The 19,282-nt window shown below is 47.1% G+C and overlaps 2 protein-coding genes across 6 annotated transcripts in view; both read left to right on the plus strand.

Moving 5' to 3' along the window:
- The first annotated feature begins 10,889 nt into the window (after positions 1-10,889).
- Positions 10,890-11,515, plus strand: LOC116482465 (putative uncharacterized protein encoded by BRWD1-AS2). The gene is given in 1 exon segment (XM_032175934.2): positions 10,890-11,515. A coding segment is annotated over 1 exon segment (438 nt). The 5' UTR covers positions 10,890-11,010; the 3' UTR covers positions 11,449-11,515.
- Positions 11,516-11,795: 280 nt separating this feature from the next.
- BRWD1 (bromodomain and WD repeat domain containing 1) overlaps positions 11,796-19,282 on the plus strand; it is a 129,074-nt gene continuing 121,587 nt past the window's right edge. For 3 of the 5 annotated variants that reach the window (XM_032175928.2, XM_058427927.1, XM_032175930.2), the window contains exons 1-4: positions 11,803-11,972; positions 12,092-12,150; positions 12,293-12,322; positions 12,481-12,540. In XM_032175928.2, the coding sequence (XP_032031819.2) occupies positions 11,924-11,972; positions 12,092-12,150; positions 12,293-12,322; positions 12,481-12,540 (198 nt within the window). In that variant the 5' untranslated portion in view covers positions 11,803-11,923. Of the gene's footprint in view, positions 11,973-12,091; positions 12,151-12,292; positions 12,323-12,480; positions 12,541-19,282 lie in introns of all 5 variants that reach the window. The other 2 variants (XM_032175931.2, XM_058427926.1) reach the window with 2 other exon arrangements.

Genomic DNA, 19,282 nt, shown 5'->3' on the forward strand with positions numbered 1-19,282 from the left:
ATATATAGAAAAGATCACAAAACTCATATATAGAAATTCCAAAGCCTTTTTTTCCCCCACAGAAATAGAAAAAACAATCCTAAAATTAACACGGAACCACAGAAGACCTCAAAATAAGTAGCTCTCGCCGGGCGCGGTGGCTAAAAATTATAACGAACACATCCATTTTGTGATAATCCTTGCTTCCTGTGATTACATGAATTTTGTTTTGTCTCCTCTGTTTAAGTAACATGAATACAATGGTTGGTCAAAATGCTGATCTAGGTCAGGCGCAGTGGCTCACGCCTGTAATCCCAGCACTTTGAGAGGCCGAGGCGGGTGGATCACTTGAGCTCAGGAGTTCGAGATCAGCCTGGCCAACATGGCAAACCCTGTCTCTATTAAAAATACAAAAATTAGCTGAGCACGGTGGTATGTGCCTGTCATCCCCACTACTAGGGAGGCTGAGGCACAAGAATTGCTTGAACCCAGGAGGTGGAGGTTGCAGTGAGCTGAGAGTGGGCCACTGCATTCCAGCCTGGGCGACAGAAAGACTCTGTCTCAAAAAAAAAAAAGATGCTAGTCTCTGCTGTCTTAAAGGTCTGTTGGAAGCAAACCAACCCATGTCTAACCCCATGCAAAGTCTCGTTCTTTCAGAAGCTAGGCTGGGTCCTACAGGGAGAGGGGCCCATCAAGTCTTTTGCTCTCATGTAGGCTGGAAAAATCTGCCAGGCACAGGCACCCTGGCTCCAGAAGTCCCAGCCTTGGAAAGGATGGGCCTCTCCCAGCCTCAGGTGCCCACTCCAGCTGCTGGGACCCTGCGCCCCTGCACTGCTTTGCCACTTCTGGATTCTTTATTGTTAGCCTCTGCAGACTGCCTGGCCTGAACAAATAATTCTCCGTGCCACGAAGCCTAGACCACCAGCGGATAGGCTCAGGGCTAATAAAGTACCTCTTGCAGCCAAAGTCTTCCACGAAGGTACTTTCCTTGGAGGAAGTGGCTGGTTAAGAATAAGATTTGATCCTAAGGGAATTAATGCAGGAACAGAAAATAGAAAACCAAATACCACATGTTCTCACTTATAAGTGGAAGCCACATATCAGGTATTCATGGACACAAGGACGGTAATAGTGCACACTGGGGACTCCTAGAGTTGGGGTTGGGGGTGGGCAAGGGTTGAAAAACTAATTGTTGGCTGGGCCTGGTGGCTCATGCCTGTAATCCCAGCACTTTGGGAGGCCGAGGCAGGAGGATCACCTAAGGTCGGGAGTTTGAGACCAGCCTGACCAACATGGAGAAACCCCGTCTCTACTAAAAATTCAAAAATAAGCACAGCATGGTGGTGCATGCCTGTAATCCCAGCTACTCGGGAGGCTGAGGCAGGAGAATCGCTTGAACCTGGGAGGCGGAGGTTGCAGTGAGCTGAGATCGCGCCATTGCACTCCAGCCTGGGCGACAAGAGCGAAACTCCATCTCAAAAAAAAAGAAAAAAAGAAAAAAGAAAGAAAAGAAAAACTAACTGTTGGGTACTATGCTCAGTACCTGGGTGATGGGATCATTCATACCCTAAACCTCAGAATCATGCAATATACTCAGGTAACAAACCTGCACATGTACCCCTGAACCTAAAATAAAAATTAAAAAAAGATGTGTGAATCTGGATTCTCAAGCCAAAAATCATCTTAATATCATCTAATTACCAATATTCATATCTTAACATTTGGTGGCTTCAATTTTTTAACTTTTTAAAGCTTCTTAATTTTTATTTTTTGAGGCAGGGTCTCTCTCTGTCGCCCAGGCTGGAGTGCAATGGCAGAAGCTCTGTTCACTGCAACCTCCAGCTCCTGGGCTCAAGCTGTCCTCTCCACCTCAGCCTCCTGAATAGGTGGGACTATAGGCACGCACCACCATGCCTGGCTAACTTTTGTATTTTTTGTAGAGGTGGGGTTTTGGTATGTTTCCCAGGCTGGTCTTGAACTTCTGGACTCAAGTGATCCTCCCACCGTGGCTTCCCAGAGTGTTGGGATTACAGGTGTGAGCCACTGTTCCTGGCCCTAATTTTTTAATGATAAAGTGGTTTCATGTTGTAATCACAGCACTTTGGGAGGCTGAAGTGGGAGGACTGCTTGAGGCCAGGCATTTGAGACCAGTGTAGGCAACACAGTAAGACCCTGTCTCTGCAATTAAAAAAATAAAAATAAAAAAGGTGGTTTTGTGTTAGACTACGGGTTTCTTTACCCTGCTCTTGGCCAGACTTACCCACAAGTAAAAAAGAGGGGCCAGGACGCTTTCTCCAGGTGGCAAAGAGGGGTTATTATTGCAATTAGGTGTTAAATGTCATGGCCAGAATAAGGGCAGTCCTTGCCTTAGGTACCCAGATTGCATTTGCCCATTGCATAAGTCTCAAGGCCACAAGGGGACTATCTCCTGGTGGGGCGACCCAGTGACCTGAAGCTCTTCCTTCTTCCCCAGCCTCCCGCTTAGAATTTCTCTCCACGCTTCTGTCCTTTCCTCTGTAGCCTTCCTCTTGGGTCTGCTGGGATTTTTCCCTCCCTCACCACAGCTCCAAAGTCTCACCTTGGGGGCAAGTAAGGCCGGTTTTGTCTCTTCATCTTTGGGATCAGCAAGACCCTGAGGAAACCAGAGGGTACTAAGCCAGTCTGAGAGAGAGGCTGGGGGAAGCCAGGGGTGACTGCTGTGTTCTGCGGGGGCTCAGGGAGATGGAGGCCTGCAAAACAGGCTGCTGGCAGTGGGTTGAAGCAGGCTGGCCACGGAGGGCATGGGGCACCTGGGAAATATATGGACAGGATGCCCCATTCCTGTAGCACGGGGACCCTCTCCTAAAGCAGCCTCCATTGCTCCTCCTGAAAGTGTTTCCTTCCACTCACCCTTCCGCTCCAGAGACTTTGACTATCCTGTTTCCTTTGAGGGGAGCCTTGAGCCAAGGAGGCTGTATCTCCAGGTACGTTATGGGCCAACAAGTTTCTGCAGATTGTCTTCAGATCTTTTTTTGAGACAGAGTCTCGCTCTGTCACCCAGGCTGGAGTGCAGTGGTGCGATCTTGGCTCACTGCAACCTCTGCCTCCCAAGTTCAAGTGATTCTCCTGCCTCATCCTCCTGAGTAGCTGGGATTACAGGTGCCTGCCACCAAGCTCAGCTAATTTTTTTTTGTATTTTTAGTGGAGACAGGAGTTTCACCATATGGTCAGGCTGGTCTCAAACTCCTGACCTCAAGTGATCAGCCCGCCTCGGCCTCTCAAAGTGCTGGGATTACAGGTGTGAGCCACCGCGCCCAGCCTTGTCTTCATATCTAACCACCACAGTGGCTGAAAGATTTGAGTAAATGTTGAAGGCATAACTATCTCATATTTGAGGGACTGTCTAGTTGAGCAATTTTTCATTAAACATCCAACAAATATTTATTGCATGCCTACCATATGTACGTCAGGACTCATCATAGCCCTGAAGATGTATCAGAGAGCAAAACAGACACAGATCTCTGTCTGCCTTCATAGAATGGCAAGAGATAGACAATAAACAAAATAGACGGAGACATGTTATAGTAGGTTAGAAGATAAATAGTGCTATGGAGGAAAAGAACACAGGAAGAGTAAAAGAGAAATGGGCACAGAGTTAGGATAAGTTTAAATTGTACTTAGAGTGGTTAGGGAAGGTCTCACTGAAAATGTGACATTTGAGCCAAGACTTGAAGGAGGGGAGGGACTCAGCCATGCAGTTTTTCCAGGGGAAGAGCATTCCTGCAGAACAAACAGCAAGTACAAATGCCCTGAGGCAGCTGTGGGCCAGGCCTGTGTAGGGGACGTCACTCCACGGTGAGGCTGGAGCACTATGAGAAGGGGAGCAGTCAGGTGAGAGGTCAGACAAGCCAGAGAGGCCAGATCGTGTGGACTTGGGCTTTTCCTCTTGGTCTGATGGGAGCCTCTGGAGGATTTTGAGACAGGAAGGACAAATCTGTCTTTAGTTTTTTTTTTTTTTTTTGAGATGGAGTTTCGCTCTTGTTGCCCAGGCTGGAGTACAATGGCTCGATCTCGGCTCACTGCAACCTCCACCTCCTGGGTTCAGGCAATTCTCCTGCCTCAGCCTCCTGAGTAGCTGGGATTACAGGCACACGCCACCACACCTGGCTAATTTTTGTATTTTTAGTAGAGACAGGGTTTCCCTATGTTGGTCAGGCTGGTCTCGAACTCCTGACCTCAGGTGATCCACCTGCCCCGGCCTCCCAAAGTACTGGGATTACCGGCGTGAGCCACTACGCCTGGCCCTGTCTTAAGTTTTAACAGGATCCCTCCAGCTGCCTGAGAATACACAGACATAGGATGAAAGTAGAAGCAGTAAGACATAAGAGGTTGTGGTGCTCTTCTGGATGAGAAGTGCTTAGATTCTGGATACATTTTGAAGGTAAGCTAATCTGATGGTTTACTGATGAGTTGCATGTATGATATAAAAGTTATGACTCTGGCTGGGCACGTGGCTCACGCCTGTAATTCCCAGCACTTTGGGAGGCCAAAGCAAGTGGATCACCTGAGGTCAGGAGTTCGAGACCAGCCTGGCCAATATGGTAAAACCCCGTCTCTACTAAAAATACAAAAATTAGCTGGATGTGGTGGTGCGCACCTGTAGTCCCAGCTACTAGGGAGGCTGAGGCAGAATTGCTTGAACCCGGGAGGCGGAGGTTGTAGTGAGCCGAGATCATGCCATTGCACTCCAGCCTAGGCAACAGAGCGAGATTCTGTCTCAAAAAAAAAAAAAAAGATATGACTCTAAGGTTTTTGAAAAGAGATTAACGGCTTGGGTGTGGTAGTCACACCTATAATCCTAGCACTTTGGGAAGCTGAGCCGGAGGATTGCTTGAGCCCAGGAGTTCAAGACCAACCTGGGCAACATGGTGAATCGCTGTCTGTAGAAAAAATGCAAAAACTAGCCAGTTGTGGTGGTGGGTGCCTGTAGTCCCAGTTACCTGGGAGGCAGAGGTGGGAGGATCAATTGTGCCTGAAAGATTGAGGCTGCAGTGAGACGTGATTGCACTACTGCACTCCACCCTGGATGACAGACTGAGACCCTGTTTCAATAAGAAAAAAAAGAGAAGCCCAACTCCTTAAGGGGCAGGGGAGGCAGTGGTATTAAAGCCCAGAAAGGATCTCTATGTGCAAAGAGGGGTGTCCCACACAAATAGCAGCTACTATCAACCTGTGGCTTGGCAGGAAGGGAGCTGGGAAAATGGAAACTCCAACCTCACTCTCCTCCCACCCTTCCATCTCTGGCTGAGTCCTCTTACTGGATGAATCCCATTGGAAACTCAAGGGCAAGCAAGCCATGGCTTTACTGCACAGTCATGTTTCCTGGGTGTGGAGCAGGGAGGGAGGAGAGTAGAATGTCCTCCACAGTGTTAAAAGCAAGCCAAGGAGTTTGGATTTGAGGTGACAGTGAATGAGAAAGACGTGAACAGGGAAGCAATATGTTAAGTTGTACTTAAGGTTTTTAAAAGTAGTGACAGGATTATCTCCAAAGAAGATACAGAAGTGGCAAAGAAAATAAAAATAGATAAATGAAAAGAAAAAAATAAAAGTAATGACAGGATTAATTAGGTGGAGAGTCAGGGAGAACTTTAAGGAGGATGCTTGTTGATGATTGAGGGCCTGAACTAAGTGGGAACGGAGAGAAAAAGAATCATTCTTATATAACACAGTCATGTTGAGAACTGGGCATTGTTCAGCGAGCTTCACAGGCATGCTTTCTGGAAATGCTCACAAACACCTCTAGCTGTCTCATGATCCTTAAATAATGCATGGAAATCATTTAGGACAGTGTCCAGCATACGAACATATCCAATAAATGTTATTAGTTGTCATGCTTATTTTAAAGATTATTAAACAAAACAAACAGAAAAATATCTGAGCCAAGAGGTTGCCCAACTCTGACATCCAAACACAGACACATTCTGATCCCAGCTCCCATGTTCCCAAGGTCTTGTCCAACCACACTGTGTTTTCTCTAGTGCTGTGAGAAACGTTTCAAAGTAAGAACGAGTAAGACTTGGAGACAGACATGGGCCACTGCCTGCAAGCTGGGAACAAATAGGACAGAAGCCAATGGCAAGGGAGAGGCAGAAGTTGGAGAAGGAAGAGATAAATGTGGAAACAATTTGCTGAGGAAGGCAGGGACAAGTAGCATTAAGGGGACAGCTGGTTGGGCTAGATTTAAAGGGAAGAAAAGGTCCTGTGGGAAAGATGACACCACTAGTAGGTGGAGGAAGGGCATCAGGAATTAAATGCAATATAATATCTACTAGTGACTAAGGGCTTATCAAAAGATCAGATACCTTCTTCATTTTTACTTTGAAAGTCCTCAAAAAATCGATCAAAGTCCAGGTGTGGTGGCTTACGCCTGTAATCTCAGCACTTTGGGAGGCCAAGACAGGAGGGTCACTTCAGGCCAGGCAATGCAGTGAGACCCTGTCTCTAAAAAATAAATAAATAAATAAAATCTATCAAAGCGTTAACTCTCCTCTTCCTAGGGTATTTATCCAACAGAAGTCCAGGAAGATCAAGGCGGGAGGATCACTGGAGGCCAGGAGTTTGAGACCAGCCTGGGCAACAGAGCAAGACCCGCATCTCTAAAAAAACATTAAAAAATTAGCCAGGCATGGTAGTGCATATCTGTAGTCTCAAGTACTCAGCGGGAGGACTGTTTGAGCCAAGGACTTTGAGGCTACAGTGAGCTCTGACTGCACCACTGCACTCCTGCCTGTGTGACAGAATGACATACTGTCTCTAAAGAGGAAAAAAACAAAACAAAACAAAAGCCCAGGAGCCAGGGAAGACTTTCAACACATAGTATGTTTAATGAATGACGTGATCCAGGTTTTTGTGTGCATTTAATTTCACCTCTAGGTGCTGATCCAGTTTGTGGTATAGTGTTCTGGAGGTCCAACATCATCTACTTCCTGCCCTTCAGAGGTATGCTGATGTTGTGTGTACATCAACATCAGCATAGTCTCCTGAATGAACCTAAATTCAGTTAACATAAATTTGCATTAAAACTAATATTAGGCTTTGGATTATGTATCTGAGTTGTTTTGCATGATCTCCATTGCTCACAGATTTCCTTATCTCATTTTTCAGAGTATTTTGAAATTGACTCTAATCTACTAATTCATTCCATTTTGACCACTCTCTTATGTGAATTGTTGGAACCAGACTTCTTTGGTCACCATTTTCTAGATATGCATTCATATTTAACGCTGTTGGGCTTCCTAAGTGATGACTTGGAAGGCCTTACTGAATTTTATTTTCCTCTCATTCGCAGACAGATTAAAAAAAAAAAGCTTTCCATTTTTAGGCAAATTCTTAAACTTTATTAGCCTTAGTTCCCCATTCTTTTTTGAGACAGGGTCTCGCTCTGTTGCCCAGGCTGGAGCACAGTGGTACCACCATAGCTTGTGACAGCCTCAAACCCCTGGGCTCAAGTGATCTCCTGCCTCAGTCTCCCCAATAGCTCAAACTACAGGCACCCAACACCATGCATGACTAAGTTTTTAATTTTTTGTAGAGAGAGGGTCTCACTACGTTCAAGACCAGCCTTGAACTCCTGGGCTCATGCGATCCTCCTGCCTTGGTCTTCCAAAGTGCTGATAGTACAGACGACAGCCACTATGCCCAGACTAGTTTCCTCATTCTTAAAATGGGAATAACAGAATCTAAGAGTTGCCTGCAGTAAATGAGATCACACATGTACTTATCACGTGGGCTTCCAAATGTCAGCTCTCTGGTGCACTAACTGTGCAATCTTGTGTAAGTCTCCTAATTTTCAGGTCCCATTTCCTCTTTTGTGAAACGTGGCCAAGGGAGAATGGACTTTGCAGTGTTTGTGTTTCAGTCTAAGGTAATATTCTCTACTTGGGATTGCAGTCCAGCCACCATTTACCAGCTATATGCCCTTGGGCCATACTCCCTCTGCGCCTCAGCTTGAGCCTATCAATGACATCTAAGAGCTGTTTATCCAGTCAAGAGTTGCTTGCCACAGGCTAAGACATTGGTTCCCTTGAAAATGCAACCCTATAGCTTAAGGTCACCCGCTGTTAAGATTTTCCAACACTTACTCACCATATAGCTTTCTTGTGGTGAAACTCAAAAGTTATTTCCATTTACCCAAAAGCAAACCTCAGTGTGTACATATGGAATGGCTTGGATTGAACTGTGTGAGGAATACACAGATTCTTGCCTTGTTTGGAGACCACTTCTGGCGGGTACCCACTAAGGAGTTGCTCCTGGACAGCGTATTTCCTTTTCCTCCTCCTGGCAGGCAAATATGACAGTCATATCTGAGTCTCTTGACATCTGGGAGTCGAATGGGGAAGACATTCTCCCTCTTGCTAGAAATCTTTGTTCCTATTCAAAATTTAGAAAGAATATTTGTCATGAATGTGACAGTAAGTCGTAAAAGGACTCCTAAGGCTCTTGCAAAGGAAAACTCATGTCATCATGTTTTTTTTTTTGAGACAGGGTCTTGCTCTGCTGCCTAGGCTGGAGAGCAGTGCTGTGATCATGGGTCATTGCAGCATCAATCCCCCCCGGCTCTAGCCATTCTCTTGCCTCAGCCTCTTAAGTAGCTGGGGCTACACCTACCACGCCTGGCTATTTTTTATTTTTGTAGAGACGGGGTCTTACTATGTTGCTCAGGCTGGTCTCGAACTCCTGGGCTCAAGCAATCCTCTGGCCTTGGCCTCCCAAAGCGCTGGGATTACAGGTGTGAGCAACTGTGTCTGGGCTCATGTCATCATTTCTGATCTCCCGTAATGGTTATCATGCTGCCAGTACCAGAACTATAATTTCGGACAATGACCAGAGCTTGGGATATAAATTCTTGTAATATCTTTTGGGGGTTTTTAATCTTATGCCCTTGTTACAAAATGAAATGCACAACTCCTTGGTCAATCACTGAAAGTTTAAATTCTCCCCTCTTGATGTCTTTGTCATTTGGTAACATTGGTAATCTTGCAGCATCAGATCACTGTCCCACAGTCACCTACGCACTGTAACTTCAAATGCTCCAGTTGTTGCAAGCAGTTACTCATCTTAACAATCTAGCTACCAGCCTGTATGCCCTACCTTATTTGTTGGCACAACCTTGGAAAGCCCCAAATCAGATTTTTGTGATTTTTATTTCACCCCAACTTCATCTTGCAGATTTAATGTCCCACATATTTCTGATCTTGTCTCTTCTCTATCCTTATGACCAACGCCCTCATGCATCATTTCTTTTCTATTTCAGGGGTCTGTTAAGTGCCTCTTGGTCTTAACTTTCTCAAATCCATCCTAAAATAGAAAATGATTCCCTCCTGGCTTAGAACCCTTCTATTGCTCCCAATTTCAACTTCTGACATCATGGTTCCATCCTCTCCAAAGTCACCCCAGGTAGTCATACTAAACTTCGGGTTCCTTAAACTAGAAATTATATTCATGTCTTGGTCCTCTGTTGTTTGTATGTCTGAAATCCCTTTAACACACATCGTAGCCTGGATAACCCGAACTTCCCTAACATTTCCCCCACGTACAGGCAAGTTGATTTTCCTCCAATATATCTCTGCCCTAAATCATGTCATTATTTGCTTACATCTATTTCCCCTAAGAGACGCTGAAGTCTTTGATGGCAAAGCTGTGGCTCACTCCTTTTTTTTTTTTTTTAAATCGCCATCACTTGTTAGTGCTTGCTGAATTAACAGATGTAAGGAGTTAACTTACTGATGCACTAACTCAAACGTATTTAGACTGTTACCTCACAGATAGCTTTTTTTTTTGAGACGGAGTCTCGCTTTGTCGCCCAGGCTGGAGTGCAGTGGCGCGATCTCGGCTCACTGCAGCCTCCGCCTCCGGGGTTCAAGCAATTCTCCTGCCTCAGCTTCTCAAGTAGCTGGGACTACAGGCGCGCACTGCCACACCTGGCTAATTTTTTGCATTTTTAGTAGAGACAGGGTTTCACTATGTTGGCCAGGATGGTCTTGATTTCCTGACCTCGTTATCTGCCTGCCTCGGCCTCCCAAAGTGCTGGGATTACAGGCGTGAGCCACCATGCCCAACAGCCTCACGGATATCTATAACCATTTATAAATACATATAAAAGCTTTTGGCCAGGCGCGGTGGCTCAAGCCTGTAATCCCCAGCACTTCGGGAGGCCAAGGCGGATGGATCACCTGAGACCAGGATTTTCCAGACCAGCCTGGCCAACATGGTGAAACCCCCGGCTCTACTAAAAATACAAAAATTAGCCGAACGTGGTGGCGGGTGCCTGCAATTCCAGCTACTCAGAAGGCTGAGGCATGAGAATCGCTGGAACCCGGGAGGCAGAGGTTGCAGAGAGGTGAGATCGCACCACTGCACTCCGGCCTGGGCGACAGAGCAAGACCCTGTCTCAAAATAAATAAAAAAAAGCTTTTGCTATTTGGTGTAAATAAAAGCCAACTTGTACACGGTGCTTACTATATGCCAGGAACACATTAATTCATTAAATCCTGACAACTTTATGAGACAGGCACAGATATCTGTTTACTAGTGAGGAATTATCTACGGTTTACTGGTAAGAAAAACTGAAACCCACAGGTTGTGACTTGCTCAAGGTCCAGCTGGTGGAGCCAAGACAAGGTGCAGGTAGTCCTGCCCTAGAGTCTGACCCAAACCACATTTAACCTCTATGTGGTGTGTAGGTTATTGCCATGAGTAAGAATCAGAATGTTAACGCGCATTCCAGGAAGGCAGGGACACCATTGAGTGTTACTGCTGTACTTTAAGGGCCAGAGCAGGGCAGGCTGGATGCGCGGAGGAAACTGTTAGGTCAGAAGCCTGGCAAGACAAGGGAATTTTCTGGTCCTCGTACACCTCTCCAACCTCACATCCTACTAGTCTTCCAAGAGGATTCTAAACTGCACATGGCTCCCTAGTTTCCGGCTTCTCTTCCTAGGGAGGGTCTGCGGCCCGTCTGCACCGCCCTCTCCCCGCAGTCCCGTTTTCCTGTCCATGCTTGGAGGGATCAGGCCGAGCCGTCAGCCGCAGCTGCGCGCTGCTCCGCCGACTCGCACCCCCTCGGCGAAGCGCTGCATTTTATGTAATTTTCTGCCGGGCTGCTGGCTTGTGGGGGTTGCGGCTGGGTCTCGGCAGCCTGCAGCGCCGCAGACGCTCCGGCAACGCCGGCATCCGAGGCCCCCGCCCCAGGAGCGCGGGTCCGGGCGGCGTTCCCCTCTGCGGGAGGCGCGGCGAGCCAATCGTCACTTTTAAGGCTTTCGTGTCCTCGAGGCGAGGGGTCTTCCGTGGGGGGCAAGACGCGCTGGCCCCAAACGACCGGTCCGTGAAATGACCCTTCCGAGCGACCCGGAGCGGGCGACCTTGCCAAACCCGCGGCTCGGGGCCCCTGAGGTCTCGCGTAAAGGACCCAAGTCCCACGGGGGGCGGCGGTAAATCGCCCCCTCCTGTGGCCGCGCTTCCGCCCCCAGCACCCGCCCGCTGCTGGGCCGCCCGGCGTCGCGCCGCCGCCTCACAAAGCCCGGGCGGCCGCCTTATCGCGCGCAGGGATTCGGACCACGCGCTCTCCCCTCCCCCACTCGCTGTCGCGGCGCCCAGAACTTTGCCTCCGCATCACTTTCCCCTCATCGAGTCCCCGGAGGCAAAGAGCAGAGCGAGGCTCGCCTCCCCGGGCGGGACGCGAGTTCCGGTCTTCCCTTGGCGCAAACCCCCGCCCCCCGCGGAGGGACTACTTTTCGTTTCCCGCGGAGGGACTACTTCCTCCCCCGCGGAGGCGTCGGTCCAGGCGGCGCGCACGACATGGCGGCAACGGCGGCGCGCGCCTGAGGAGAGGGGACGCCAGCCCAGTCAGGCCTTGGCGCGGCCTACACGCTCCGCTCGCTCGCTCCCGACTCCAGTCCCACGCCCGGCCATGGCGGAGCCCTCGTCCGCCCGACGCCCGGTGCCTCTCATCGAGTCGGGTAAGACGCGAGGCCGTGCCACCCCCGCCCTGGCGCTCCCGGCTGCTTCGACTTCCCCGGCTCCCCCGGCCCCGTCCCCTCCCCGCCCGGGCTTGACCCGACTCCCTGTCTTCCCGCAGAGCTGTACTTCCTCATCGCCCGGTACCTATCGGCGGGCCCATGTCGGAGAGCGGCCCAGGTGAGTGCGGGCCCACGGGCGGCTGCGGACTTGGCGTCCCCAGTGTCCCCGCCGCCGCCTGGGGTCGCGGGTGGTGGGCGGGGGTGAAGCGGGGGCGCCCCGGGCCCGACCCCACCCCTGACCGCGCGTCTCTCGGCCGCAGGTGCTGGTGCAGGAGCTGGAGCAGTACCAGGTCTGTGCGCGCCCGTCCCCGCGCTCCCTCGCGTCCCTCCTCCCGACCTTGCCCTGAGGGATGCTCGCCCGCGCCCCCCGCCCTCCCCGCGCCCCCCGCCCGCCCGCCCGCCCCGCGCCGGAGAGGTGGTCACTCGTGTGCGTTTCGTGTCTTTCCAGTTGTTGCCGAAGAGATTGGACTGGGAGGGCAACGAGCACAACAGGAGCTACGAGGAGTTGGTGAGGATTGGGCACGTTTGCTCCCCGGGTTTTCCGTGCACCGCCCCCCGCCCCCGCCCCTTCCCCTCGTGGGGACCCCGGCCCTTGGGGTGCAAAGTGTGACCCGCACTGGGGGGCGGCCCAGGGATAGCTGCGTTCCCCGCTGAAGATTTTGTTTTGTTTTGTTTTTGAGGCGGCCAGGTTTGTTTTGGCAGGAAACAGTCATGGGGGACGGCGCGGGGCGGAGCGGTGGGGGCGACTCGCGGAGGTCCTGCGGCAGGGGTGGGGCTTCAGGTGCGGCCGCCTCTGCGGGGGTGTGGCGTGCGCAGCCAGCCATTCAACTGGGCGGTTTTATTCGTTCTCCCCCCCTCTACTGCGCTTGTAACTCGCGCTCTGATTGGCCTCCCTGCGCTTGCCCCGCCCGAGTTTGCCCCCCACTTGTTCCCTAGGAATAGAATCATTGGTCTCTGAAGGTGGAGAAATGTTCTTGTGTTGAGCTTTTTATTTTTTGTTTTGTTAGCAGCGTCATAAAAATCTTGCAGCTGTATGAATATGCCACTGTAGTGCTTGTGCTCCTTTCTACTGTACAATAGTTGTCGAACGCCGTAGTTGATGAGTTTCACACTGATCTTGTAGATAATACAATAAAGTGTTTTAAATAGGCACTTTTTTTTTTGAGCTCGGTTAATTGTGCATCACAGTCTCATTTCTTTTGTGAACCTGCTTACTGTCTCTATGTAACTTGTTTTTATCTATAGTTAACAGCAGTTGCAGGGATTCGTTTGTTTTTACTGGAGACATTTTTCAGGGATATGTTTTTGCCATTTCGTTATTAGAATAAGGGAATTCATTAATTGCCAGGCCATATTCAGCATCTTGTATAAGGAAAACAATTGAGAAGGAAAAGAGCTTCTGAGTGATCTTTTACCACAGTTTGAAGACCTGTAACACTTGAGTGGTAGAGTATGGTGGCAAGTGAAAAGAAGAAAAAAAAGTGGTGGAAGATTACAGGTTTTAATTAGACAACAGAAGAAACCAGAGGATGTGTTATTTCCATGAACAGTTAACACTTGAAGCCTGGTGCAAGTAATAAATAATTTTAATATTTACCTTCTTAGATTTTGAAGTAAACACTTAAAAGTGGATGTTTTCAAGAGAATGAGTTCTAAAAATTCTGTTGGCAATGTGTTGAGTTTGACATTTTGAGATATTTTTTTTTTTTTTGTAAACGTTGAGGAAACATTTAAAGGACGCCCCCTTTTAGTTTTCTCCACGGGTAATATAGCCTTATTGGTGAAGCGGAAAAGCATTATTGGTTATGATGCTGTGGTCGTGCTGCTTGAGAGAAAGTAACTTGAAACAAATGTAGTGCTGTAACTACTGGAAAAGTTACTTTTAAAATACATTTATAGGGGCTGGGTGCAATGGCTCATGGCTGCAATCTCAGCACAGGAGGCCGAAGTGGGAGGATCACTTGAGGCCAGGAGTTCAGACCAACTCTGTCTCCACAAAAAATAAGTAGCAGAAAATTAGGCGGATGTGGTGGTGCGTGCCTGGAGTCCCAGCTATTTCGGAGGCTGAGGCAGAAGGATCACTTGACTCTGGGAGTTTGAGGCTGCATTGAACTATCCTCCTGCCACTGCACTCCAGCCTGGGAGATGGAGCAAGGCCTAGTTTCTTTTTTTTTCTTTTAAAAAAAAAAAAAATTATATAAATTTTTTGGCTTTTGTTGCTAGAATTGCTTAAAATCCTACTTACTATTGTTTAAAATCACTTAAGTTCTGTGATAATATGGCTGTGATTTGGCTATGACATATGGCATCTATCATTGCCTCCCTGATTTGGTCTGGCTGGTGGGTATCCTTTCTTTTTCACCTTCCTCTCTGCCCTCCAGTCCCCCAGGACTGAGTGATGATGAGCCTCCTGTGTAGAGAATTATTCTTTTGTTAGTGGTATATGTATAGTTTCTAAACTTTCAAGGTCTTTTAAAAATACCTTATTAAGAAGTATTCCAGGCCAGCTGTGGTGCTTACACCTGTAATCCCAGCACTTTGGCAGGACGCTTGAGGCCAGGAGTTCCAGACCTGCCTGAAGTGAGGTCGAGGATGTAGTGAGCCCTGATCAAGCCACTGTGCTCCAGCCTAGGTGAGCGAGACCCTGTCTCGAAACGCAACAACAAAAAAGAAGTATTTCAGATGTACACAAATGAGAATAATATAATGCATCCCTGTATATCATCAAATTTGAATAATAATAATTTTTTTTTTGAGATTGTCTGTCTTGAGGAGCAACCTTGGCTCACTGCAACCTCTGCCTCCTGGGTTCAAGTGATCCTCCTGCCTCAGCCTCCTCAGTAGCTGGGATTACAGGTACCTGGCTAATTTTTGTATTTTCAGTAGAGATGGGGTTTCTCCATGTTGGCCAGGCTGGTCTCGAACTCCTGACTTCAGGTGATCTGCCCGCCTCTGTGTCCCAAAGTGCTGGGATTACAGGCACCTGCCCAATTTTTGTAGTTTTAGTGGAGAAGGGGTTTCACCATGTTGGCCAGGCTGGTCTTGAACTCCTGACTTCAGGTGATCTGCCTGCCTCTGTGTCCCAAAGTGCTGGGATTACAGGCGTGAGCCACTGCGCCTGGCCAACAAATTTGAATTTTGAACGTTACTAACTTGCTACATTTACTTCAGTTTCTATTTGAGGCATACATATGTTTTAAGAAACTATCAATGGAAATCTTCAAACAAAAAGAATAAATGACCCACCCACTAGGTGCCCATTTTCCAACTTCAGTGATTATCAGAGAATGTTGCATATTGTCTGCTCCCTTGTTTTTAAGCAAATTCCAGAAAGCCATTCATTTCATTGGTTAATGTGTTGGAATGTTTTAAGGCAAATTCCAGACACTACATTTCATCTCTAAGTTTGTCAGAGTTCATCTCTAAAAAATAAGGACTGCTTATTATATCATCAAGTGCCAATATCACAGAGTCCATATCCAGATTTTGTTTTTGTTCCGTGGGTGTCTTTTTACAATTAGTTTGATTTGGTCTTGAGAAATGTCCATACATGCATTGATTGATTGATTCTCTCCCCGCCCCGCACTGGGTCTCACTCTATTACCCAGGCTGGGGTGCAGTGCTATGATCACAGCTCACCGAAGCCTCCATTTCCCAGGCTCAAGCAATCTTTCCACCTCAGCCTTCCGCCTCCTGAGTAGCTGGGACCACAGGCATGTGCCACCACACCTGGCTGTTTTTTTTTTTTTTCCGCTAGAGAAAAAGACTTGCTATGTTGTCCAGGCTGGTCTCAAATGCTCCTCCCAAAGTTGGAATTACAGGTGTGAGCCACCACACCTGCCCTGATTTTTGTTTTGTTTTTTTTTTGAGATGGAGTCTCACTCTGTCGCCAGGCTGGAGTGCAGTGGTGTGATCTCGGCTCGCTGCAACCTCTGCCTCCCAGGTTCAAGCGATTCTCCTGCTTCAGCCTCCCAAGTAGCTGGGACTACAGGCGCACACCACTATGCCTAGCTAATTTTCGTAGTTTTAGTAGAGACAGCTGTTCACCATGTGGGCCAGGATGGTCTCTATCTCGACCTCGTGACCTGCCCGCCTCGGCCTCCCAAAGTGCTGGGATTACAGGCATGATTCACTGCACCCGGCCCCTGCCCTGATTATCTTAAATCTCTTTTTATCTTGAATAGTCTTGTTTCTATGCCATTGATTTACTGGAGACCAAATCATTTATCCTGTAGAATGTTTTACATTCTATATTTGTCTGATTGTTCCTCATGATGGTGGCTTGTTCCTTTTTTTTACTGGTTTTCATCTTCGGATGAGAACCATCTGGGGAACTTTATAAAATCTAGTTGCCCAGAGTATGCCCCAAACCAGTTAAATCAGAATCTTTGTGGTGTTACTGGACATCAGTATTTTAAAAAGCTTTTTAGATGATTCTAGTATTAGTGTTTGTAAAGCCACAATTTATCTTAAACTTGTAACCATGATGTTATTCCAACCTGTATTTGGGGGCAAGAGTATTTTTGGTACTTTGGCTTCTTTTTTTTTTTTTGAGACAGGGTGTCATTCTGTCGCCCAGCGTGGAGTGCAGTGGTATAATCTTGGCTCATTGCAACCTCTGCCTCCCAGATTCACGCAGTTCTCCTGCCTCAGCCTCCTGAGTAGCTGGGATTACAGACATGTACCACTATGCCTGGCTACTTTTTGTGTTTTTAGTAGAGACGGGGTTTCACCATGTTGGCCTGGCTAGTCTTGAACTCCTGACCTTCAGTGATCCACCTGCATCGGCCTCCCAAAGTGCTGGGATTACAGGCATGAGTCACCTTGCTGGGCCTACTTTTGCTTCTTTTTTTTTTGAGACGGAGTCTCGCTCTGTTGCCCAGGCTGGAGTGCAGTGGCGCAATCTCGGCTCACTGCAAGCTCTGCCTCCCGGGTTCACGCCATTCTCCTGCCTCAGCTTCTCCGAGTAGCTGGGACTACAGGCGCCCGCCACCACGCCTGGCTAATTTTTTTTGTATTTTTAGTAGAGACGGGGTTTCACCGTGGTCTCGATCTCCTGACCTCGTGATCCGCCCGCCTCGGCCTCCCAAAGTGCTGGGATTACAAGCGTGAGCCACCGCACCCAGCCTACTTTTGCTTCTTACAAGAATTGAAGCCAAGTGTGGTGGCTAAGGCTACACAGAGACTTGAGAGTCTGAGGTGGGAGGATCACTTGGTGCCAGGGGTTTGAGAGCAGCCTGGGCAACATAAACAACACCTCATCTGTAGAAACAAAATTTACAAAACCTTGGTTTACAGGTGTGAGCCTCCATGTCCAGCTCCCAAGTTTCTAATCTCTACCTGCACTGCTATATTGCTAGACTGTAACTCATCAATCACACTGCCATGATCATTAAGTGTCCCCAAGTTACAAATGAAATACCTAATAGTCAATGACAATACAGAATCCATAGAGGAAAGAAATTAGCTACCCTCAGGATGAAGGGTCTTTAGAGTTCCACTGTGAAAATTAAATAATAATGGGATTAGTTCCAAGATTTGTGGGAAATACAAAATTGTAAAAGAAGTTTTTGTTTTAAAGGGATCTTACTATTAAAAAAGGCTCAGCCTAAGACTTAAAGTGTCTGGCAGTGCACCCAAGTTCCAAGTCGTAGCCTATAATCTTCTATCATAACCTGATTCCTTAATCCTGTAGAGTACTTAAAATGGTAACACTAGTCTCCTCCTAGTTTGGGTAATTAAGTCATAACCCAGGAAGGTTAACAAGCGAAGATGAAAGAGGAAAGTACAAATATATTCACAGAAGTATATATACATATAATATGTACAATATATAAATACAAGCATATATACATAAAATATATACGTATAATACATTGATATTCATACAAGTATATATTCTGATATAGTAACAAGTTTTGTAATTACTGAGCTACATTTATTTGTTAGATAGAGTAAAAAAATTACAAAATAAATTTGAAATCTATTTACAAGTTTAGTCTTAGAAAATTCATGGTTAGGTTTGTCTAAGTTAACCCTGCTGAGGTGATTAAAATAACCATACACTTCTAAGTGTAGTGAAAAATGCCCAAGGAAATTTGATTAAATGTGTAAGTGGTATAAAATATTTTATGATTAAATTTTCAGTTATAACCAGGCTCAGTGGCTCACACCTCTCATCCCAGCACTTTAGGAGGCTGAGGCGGGTGGATCACCTGAGGTCAGGAGTTCAAGACCAGCCTGGCCAACATGGTGAAACCCTATCTACTAAAAATACAAAACTTAGCTGGGCGTGGTGGCAGGTGCCTGTAATCCCAGCTACTTGGGAGGCTGAGGCAGGAGAATCACTTCAACCCAGGAGGTGGAGGTTGCAATGGTCCAAGATCAAGCCATTGCACTCCCGCCTAGGCAACAAGAGCAAAACTCCATCTCAAAATAAATAAATAAACAAATTTTCAATTACCAATTAAATGGTAACCAAAGAATAAAAGTAACTACTTGTTTCTGGATTTATAAATAAGATTTGTACTTGAAGGTTTAAGAAAAATGACTACTTGCAATTCTAATAAACCAAATTCTGATTTCAATATAAATAACTTTTAAGTCTGTTCCTGACACAAAAGGACTACTCCAATATATTTCTTTAAATCTTAATGAATTTCCTAATGATACACTAAATATAAGGATCTTCTGGTATTTTTTCCGGTCAAAGAAAATGGCCCACAAAAATGTAACACATTATTCAGTTATTAAGTCTCTTAATCTCTTTCCCTTTAAATAAACCCCTCTACAAACCTAGTCCTTCCCAATTCTTAGGCTCAATTCTGTAGTTATATTTCCTTCTTCCTCTCTTTACCACTCATATACATGAAAATTACAATTAAATAACATGGATTTGACAGGCCCAATGCAGGGCTAGATATTTAAAGATAACTAGGCCGGGTGTGGTGGCTCACGCCTATAATCCCAGCACTTTGGGTGGCCGAGGCGGGTGGATCACAAGGTCAACAGATCGAGTCCATCCTGGCCAACATGGTGAAACCCCATCTCTACTAAAAATACAAAAAATTAGCCAGACATGGTTTCGGGCGCCTGTAGTCCCAGCTACTCGGGAGGCCGAGGCAGGAGAATCACTTGAACCCGGGAAGCAGAGGTTGCAGTGAGCCAAGATTGCGCCACTGCACTCCGGCCCGGCGACAGACTGAGACTCGGTCTCAAAAAAAAAAAAAAAATTTAAAAAATAATACTCT

This window comes from Hylobates moloch, unplaced genomic scaffold (assembly GCF_009828535.3).
Source record: "Hylobates moloch isolate HMO894 unplaced genomic scaffold, HMol_V3 SCAFFOLD_14, whole genome shotgun sequence".
NCBI classification, from domain to species: domain Eukaryota; kingdom Metazoa; phylum Chordata; class Mammalia; order Primates; family Hylobatidae; genus Hylobates; species Hylobates moloch.